This window comes from Otolemur garnettii, unplaced genomic scaffold (genome assembly GCF_000181295.1).
Source record: "Otolemur garnettii isolate 467f Iridium unplaced genomic scaffold, OtoGar3 scaffold00299, whole genome shotgun sequence".
Lineage (NCBI taxonomy): Eukaryota > Metazoa > Chordata > Mammalia > Primates > Galagidae > Otolemur > Otolemur garnettii.
In genome coordinates this window covers 316,224-324,694 of record NW_003852694.1, presented here as the reverse complement: position 1 = coordinate 324,694, position 8,471 = coordinate 316,224, and the positions used below count along the sequence as shown (strand labels likewise).

General features: G+C 39.7%; 1 protein-coding gene across 1 annotated transcript in view; it reads right to left on the bottom strand.

Moving 5' to 3' along the window:
- Positions 1–6,636, bottom strand: part of OLR1 (oxidized low density lipoprotein receptor 1) — a 15,465-nt gene extending 8,829 nt beyond the window's left edge. The window contains exons 1-2 of the mRNA XM_012813761.2: positions 6,435–6,636; positions 2,183–2,284 (exon numbers count right to left, since the gene is read on the bottom strand). Of these exons, the coding sequence (XP_012669215.1) occupies positions 2,183–2,284; positions 6,435–6,480 (148 nt within the window). The 5' untranslated portion in view covers positions 6,481–6,636. The remainder of the gene's footprint in view (positions 1–2,182; positions 2,285–6,434) is intronic.
- Between the last annotated feature and the right edge of the window lie 1,835 nt (positions 6,637–8,471).

Sequence of the window (8,471 nt, the reverse complement as noted above, 5' to 3'; positions counted from 1 at the left end):
CTCCCAAGTAGCTGGGACCACAGGCACCCGCCACAATGCCTGGCTATTTTTTGGTTGCAGCCATCATTGTTGTGTGGCGGGCCCAGGCTAGATTTGAACTCGGCACCTTAGGTGTATGTGGCTGGCTCCTTAGCCACTTGAGCCACAGGTGCCGAGCTGCCAAATCTTAAAGAAAATAAAAAAAGAAGAAATATTTCAAAATCATTCTACTTGATCTGGATACACCTGATATTAAAATTGGAGAAAATATATTATTTTACAGGGGACATGACAAACATATTTCACTTATAAATGAGGATACAATATCCTAAACAATATATTACCAGATTGAGTTAAAAATTAATGTTTAAGTAATGTGTTTTGGTCAAAATTAAATCCAATTTATGTGAGAATTAGTCACTATTTTCTTTTCTTTTGTCTTTTTTTTTCCTTCTAGGATTTTTTTTTTTTTTTTTTTAGCAAGAGTTGGAGACAAGTTAAAATTAATCACCAAATAAGTAGTATATATACCAATGGAATAAATAAAATATAGATGACCTAAAATAGGTACCCTCTGGACTCAGCCAGTATGAGTAAGAATTGTTATTAGTGATCTGCTCTGTTTGTGTCTTAATTCCTCTGTTACATTTCCTCCCATTCTGTCTACCCTTGCAGACTTCCTGATTTTAAGAACTGTGAGACTCACCCCTTTTTTCAGACAGACACCCACAAAATTATCATGTTACTATATCACAAAGTCTCTGTGCACTTTGTGTTTTTTGCTTTCTTTGGCCACAGTACATTTTAAGAAGGGTGGAGATGAAATGAAGGTTGTGAAATCAGGCAGGAAATGAATGTTAAGGGTCAAATGTCTCAGTTCCAGAATTTTGACAGATACAAAGCAGACCACTTGTTTTGAAGGCCAGATTTGACCCTGTTGTAAGGTAATCAAAGCTTTGAAGGAAAATTCATATAATCACTTACACTGAGTCAAGGGCACTTCTCCTAGTCATTAGGAAAGGCCCTAAGACTGTGTTGACAGATTGAAAATAAAGTAGGGTGTGAACCTGAACAACAGTTGATAAGCACGAGGCCCGTGATTACTTGAGTTCACGAGTTCAAGACCGCCTGAGCAAGAGCGAGACCCTGTCTTTACTAAAAATACAAAAACTAAGGCAAGAGGATCGCTTAAGCCTAAGGGGTGAATGTTACTGTGGGCTATCATGACGCCACAGCACTCTACCCAGGGAGATAGCTTGAGACTCTGTCTAAAAAAAAAAAAAGAACGGGCGGCACTTGTAGCTTAGTGGGTAGGGTGCCAGCCATATATACTGAGGCTGGCGGGTTTGAACCAGGCCCAGGACAGCTAAAAACAACAATGACAACTGCAATGAAAGAAATAGCTAGGCGTTGTGGCGGATGTCTGTAGTCCTAGCTATTTGGAAGGCTGAGGCAACAGAATCACTTAAATCCAAGAGTTTGAGGTTGCTATGAGCTGTGATGCCATAGCACTCTATCAAGGGCGACAGCTTGAGATTCTGTCTCCAAAAAAAAAATCAAGAAGCAAATAGCCCTTCACAAGCCTTGCATTCTGGGTAGGCTAAATAACTCACAGACATGTACAGCCTTAATGCACAGGCAGGTTAGATAGATAGTGGGCACAATTTTCTTTCCTTCTTGGACACTCGGGTTTTTCTTTTCACTTCTTTTCCTCTTAAATCCTCTCTTTCCTACACTGCCATTTATAAATTTGAAGTGCATTTTGTTTTAAATGTCTTATTTATTAAAGTTGTGTTTCTGGCTCTTGACTTTAAAATGATATTTAATGATCTCAATCAGAACTCAATGAGAGCTAAGTAAATTTTTTTTTAAATTTTGTGCCTCTGAGTTGATCTCGCAAATTAGTAGCTTTAACTATTTTCTTCTCCATCATTCTATAAATTAAATAGGTTCTATCCATGAAGTAATGAAAAAAAAAAAGACAAATGAAGCAAAACAAAACCCCCTACCATCTATAATCTGCATTCCATGCCTCTATCCGTTTGAGGGCATAAACACAAGGTACCCATTCCTCTTCCCACTGACTCTAAAAACATTTTGCCTAAAATGAATCTAAATCAAGGCTGTTTATTATGATACAAACTTATAAACCAGTGTATAACCTCATTCCCACCCCTCATCATTTCCCTATATCAGTACTTACATTGCACCCCCAGCATTACAATTGTCACCAATGATCCCAGGCAAATAATCCCTAGAGTCACAGCAACTGGGCACCAACATGGAGAAGAAAGAAACTGAAGACCTAGAGTGACAGAGGAAAGAATCAGAGACAGAAAAGGATGAGACACAATCAAACCCTTCTGTGGATCCTGTCTATACTTGGTGCTCTGTATTCTTTACCTCTGATCCTCCCAGTGGTTCTGCAAATAATCCTTTATACATAGTTACAAGTGAAAAATACAGGCAGTTAAAAAATGTAAGTAATTTACCCATGGTCACATAACTGGAAAATTTCAGAGCCAGGATTCAACACCAGATATGTAACTCTGAATATCACTGATATTCAGTGTAACTCTTCCTATAAGTGACTCTTCCAGAATCTCCTTTTTTAATACGAAGTCTCACTATGTAGCCCTAAGTAGAGTGCTATGGCATCACAGCTCACAGCAACCTCAAACTCCTGGGCTTAAGCCATTCTCTTGCCTCAGGCTCCCAAGTAGCTGGGACTATAGATGCCTACCACAACGCCCAGCTATTTATTGGTTGTAGTTGTCATTCTTGTTTGGCAGGCCTGGGCTGGGTTCGAACCTACTAGCTTCAAGTGTATGTTGCTGGCACCCTAGCTGCTGAGCTACAGGCACTGAGCCTCTTTCAGAAACTCTTATTCCAGTTTATTTGAATTAACTTCATCCATCGTGCAGAAAGTCTGATGTGTTTGATATAGATTGTGTGTATACACATGTGCATGCATGCACAAATATATAGTGTGCTTCATAAGTAACATAAACAAATGCCAGACATCAAGCAAATACACTTAATCAGTTAATCAGCTGACCCAAAGAATTGTATGCATTTTTTTTTTTTTTATAGAGACAGAGTCTAACTTTGTCGCCCTCAGTAGAGTGCTATGACATCACAGCCCACAGCAACCTCCAGCTCTTGGGCGTAGGCGATTCTCTTGCCTCAGCCTCACAAGTAGCTGGGACCACAGGCACCTGTCACAATGCCTGCTACTTTTTTGTTGTTGCATTTTGGCCGGGGCTGGGTTTGAACCCATCCCCCTCGTATATGGGGCCGGCACCCTACTTACTGAACTTCCCGGTATGTATATTTTATGCTATCCAATTTTTATTCAACTAAAAGTATACCTTGGAACTGGGGTTATTGACCAAGGAAAATTAGGAATAAAATCTCAATATTCATCTGGCTTTTATGGTATATGAACATCATGTCCTACACTCACACCAAGTGTGGACCTTTTCATTAAGAGAACAATTCACCACTTTTATAAAAGCAAATAAATCATGTAGCTCATAGATGTATGAATATCTAATTATGTCTTCTATTACCCACACACACACACACACACACACAAAACCCACAACCAAACAAACAAAAAATCATAGATATTGCTGGCTCAGCAGGAAAACATCCCATGTGACATGTTTGGTTTCCTCACCTCGTGAGATAAACAAATAAAGCACTAATATTGTTGTCCTTTGTGTGCACATTTAAGAAACAGAAAGTTTCAGGGACTTGCTTAAGATCATCCATACGCTAAAATCCAAACCTAGATCTTAAGTCTAATCGTCAGCAGCTACATGACTTGAAACACGACATCACAAAAATTCCAGTGTGAACACATCATGATGCAAGTCAGTTGGTGGTCACATATATTCACTGAGTTTTCATGTGTCAAAAGCCCTGTGTTAGAGATAAAAATATATATATATATGGCTCGGCACCTGTGGCTCAAGCAGCTAAGTCTCCAGCCACATACACCTGAGCTGGTGGGTTCGAATCCAGCCTGGGCCTGCCTAACAACAATGATGGCTGCAACCCAAAAATAGGCAGGTGTTGTGGCGGACTCCTGTAGTCCCAGCTACTTGGGAGGCAGAGGCAGGAGACTTGCTTGAGCCCAGGAGTTGGAGTTACTGTGAGCTGTAATGCCACAGCACTCTACCCAGGGTGACAGCTTAAGGCTCTGTCTCAAAAAAATAAAAAATAAAAAATAATAATATATACATATATACATATATATATATATAAATTGGACAGAGAGGAATGTGGTTCATTCTCTGATTTAATAGTTATTGATGGGCGGTGCCTATGGCTCCGTGAGTAGGTCCCAGGCCCCATATACCGAGGGTGGTGGGCCAGCCTCAGGCAAAATGCAACAAAAAAATAGCTGGGTGTTGTAGTGGGCGCCTGTAGTCCCAGCTACTTGGGAGGCTGAGACAAGAGAATTGGCTAAGCCCAAGAGCTGGAGGTTGCTGTGAGCTGTGATGCTACAGCACTCTACCGAGGGTGACAAAGTGAGACTGTCTCTAAAAATAGTTATTGGCTTCTAGAGTATATGTGGTAAGCTGCAGAGAAGTAGAAGGTAGCTGTGTCTCTTGCAAATAATTGCCTAACTCTAGCCTCATGGGCAAATATCTCTTTGTAAATCTTTCAACCAACCTTTCCTTCTTTGTTCATCTTTCCCTCAGTGTTCATTCCATAGATGAGATGTCAGGTATGCCCATCACTCTTTTTTTTTTTTTTTTTTTTTTAAGACAGAGTCTCACTATGTCACCCTCAGTAAAGTGCAACAGCAACCTCAAACTCTTGTGCTTAAGAGATTCTCTTGCCTCAGTCTCCCAAGTAGCTGGGACTCCAGGCACCTGCCACAACGCCCAGCTATTTTGTTTGTTGTAGTTGCCATTGTTGTTTGGCAGGCCCAGGCTGGGTTAGAAGCTCCAGTGTATGTGGCTAGCACTCTAGCTGCTAAGCTACAGGCATCTAGTGGTGCCCATCACTCTTGAATAATGAAAACCTCCTGAACTGTTAGAAGAAAAAAAATCGCAGGACCCACACCTGTGAAAAGAAGGCTCATGTTCCCATTTCCCACTGTCCCCCTTTTCCTGTCTCCTTGGTGGGCATAAAATAATAATTCAGCTTCTACCCCTAATAGTGATTTTCTAATTAGAAAGTAATCAGGCTCGGCGCCTGTGGCTCAAATGGCTAAGGCGCCAGCCACATACATCTAAGGTGGCGGGTTCAAATCCAGCCCGAGCCCACCAAACAACAATGATGGCTGCAACCCAAAAATAGCCGGGCGTTGTGGCAGGCGCCTGTGGTCTCAGCTACTTGGGAGGCTGAGGCAGGAGACTCGCTTGAGCCCAGGAGTTGGAGGTTGCTGTGAGCTGTGATGCCACGGCACTCTACCCAGGGTGACAGCTTGAGGCTCTGTCACCAAAAAAAAAAAAAAGTAATCAGATTCTTTGCAGTAGGTAACTGATCTAATCAAGATTCTGAAAAAAGGCATTGATTTAATAACTACAGTACAAGTCAGGCACTGAGTATTTATTACACAAATAATAAATGATTGAACAAATGACTGTTGTTAACTTCTAACTCTACCTATAAATGCCGGCGCTGTTTTTATACCAGTTTAGTTCATCCACTTAAATGTTAAACCATTTTATGCTCACATTTATTTTCCCTATTGAGAGAAATTTCTCTCTTACTGCAGGAAACATGATCTAGAATTTGTGTATCTAAATTTCTGACAATACTCATCCATCTTTCTTCTTCATATTTTGTTCATTTTTCTCAGAATGGATACAAAGTAAGAGGTTATTTATTCAGATGGTTTGTGGAATTGAAATCAGGAATTAATTCATACCATTGCTGTTTAATTCACTGTGTTGGACAGAAATTAGAGTTTTTGGAAGCAGTCATACACAATAAAATGTAACAATACTGAGTATAACTGAACATACTTTGGATAATTCATAAGATATTTTTGGGTTTTGCAGTGCCTCAGAGCCACTTGTAAAAACATCATTGTATACACTGGGTAAACTTATTTCCTGAACCTTCCGATGCAATGGATTCTGATTAAATGGGCACAATTCTAGCTCTGCCAACAAACCTGGGAGATTTTCTTAGTTCCTCTGATCCCCAGTCAGGATCTGTAAAAAGGAGATAATAACAGTCCCAAATTCCTCATGTTATTGTGAAGATTCAGAGAAACAAGACATTTAAAGGCAGTAGCATAGAGAATAACCTTTAGTAAATGCTAGCGTAAATTAATTGTCTTTGTCATCATTAACCTCATCCTCACCATTCTACCCTACTTGGTTTTGAGTAAATGCTACTAATTCTAGTACATTTCCCCCTACTTGGGCGTTTTAGCTTTCTAATCCCATGAGACTCTCTCACTGTACACATCTGCCCACCCCCAGTACCTTTAGCTTTCTTTCCATTTGACTTCTCATCAGCCTGGTCCTTCATTGTTTTGGTCTTGAGGTCATCAAAAGTTATTGCCAAATTCTTGCCAAGAATGAGAGAGTGAAGCGGTCAAGAACTTCACCAAACTAAAAATGTGTGTGCTTCTGCTGGAGTGTTTAAATAGCTGCTCTTATCTAATAGAAGAGTGACTCAATCATTGGTAGGAGGAAGGGGAGGCTTTGCTTCATATTGGGAAGTTGGCTGACGCAAATTCCTGTGTTATGTCTCTTGCAGGTGGAGAAAGTGGTGATACTCATAGTGTTTCAGGATATTTCGCTAGGTAATTTATGAAAGGGAAAACTGTGTTTTCCAAGAGCATTAGAGGAAAGGCATTGCCATTTTTCAGATAAAGAAACTGAAATTCAAAACAAGTGTCTTGCACTAACTTTGTGAAAGACTGCATTTGGATCAGATCATTTGATTCCAATGTTTATATATTTGTTTGTTTGCTGATTTCACTTGAGCAGACGGTCTCTGTATTTTGTCTTTTATAAGTCATACATTGTCCTCTTTAATTTCCACTGTTTTAATTGGTGATAGATTTCATAATTTAGGGGTAAATCACATATTACTCCCATTTACAGGCATGGTACCTGGGTACTTTGAGGATGTGAGTGAGGTACTGGTTTGTACAGTGGTAGTAGGACATAGCTGCAGAAAGTACTTTGAGCACTGTGTATAGGGCTGGCTTCAAATCTTTCCATTGGTCTATAATCTTGGGAAATTACTTACCATTCTGGATTTGTGTTTTTGTCTATAACTGGTGATAATATCTACTTGATCCTATTGCTATAGGGATTTAAATGAGATAGTGGATGAAAATAACAAGATTTGTACTTGAAGCATAAGAACTCAACAAATGGCTTGGTGCCTGTAGCTCAGTGGTTAGGGTACCAGCCACATACACCAAGGCAGGTGTGTTCGAGCCCAGCGCCAGCCTACTAAACAACAATGACAACTACAGCAACAAAGAAAAATAGCTGGGTGTTGTGGTGGGCACCTGTAGTCCCAGCTACTTGAGAGGCTGAGGCAAGAGAATTGCTTGAGCCTAAGAGTTTGAGGTTGCTGTGAGCTATGATGCCATAGCACTCTACTGAGGGTGATAAAGTGAGACTGTTCCAAAGAAAAATAAATAAAAAGAACACAGCAAATAATAGTTATTGCTGTAGTAGTAATATTCACCATAGTTGAATTACCTAGCACAGAATATATTTTAGTCAAAACATTGACTTGTGTCACAAAGACTCTTCCATGGGATCCCCATAAGTACATCTATATGTATTCACTAATAGACTATTCCCATATTTTCCCATCACAACCTCCTAACTCGAAATATCTTATTGACACATGACATCACAAAAATTCCAGTGTGAACATGTCATGATGTAAGTCAATTGGTGATCACATATATTCATAGAGTTTTCATGTGTCAAAAGCCCTGTGTTAGAGATAAAAAGAAAATAAGAGAATCACCTAAGCCCAAGAACTGGAGGTTGCTGTGATCTGTGACGCCATCGCACTCTACTGAGAGTGATAAAGTAAGACTGTCTCTACAAAAAAAAAAAAAAGTTTTGCTCTTATCACACTGGACACATAAAATCCACGGCATGTAGCAAATATATCTTAGTCAAATATTTGTATCAAATCAATGTTTCTTACCTTTATCACCCAAGCCTGATTTCTCTTAACTGGAGCACCAAGAAGCAAGACCCCAAATGGATACATCTCCGCACTCACAATGGTGGCTTTCACATAAACAGAATCTCAGGAAATTAATCTTTAACAATGAATTAATAAATACCAAAATGATATCACACTGGGAAGGACACATTATCATTTCTACAGTGACTCAGTTATTTTGGATCCATTAATATTACATAGTATAACATGTTTGCCACTGTAACTATTTTTAGTTGTATTGTTTAGTGCCATTGAGTACATTTACATGGTTGTGCAACCATCCCCACCACCCACCTCCAGAAATTTTCATTGTT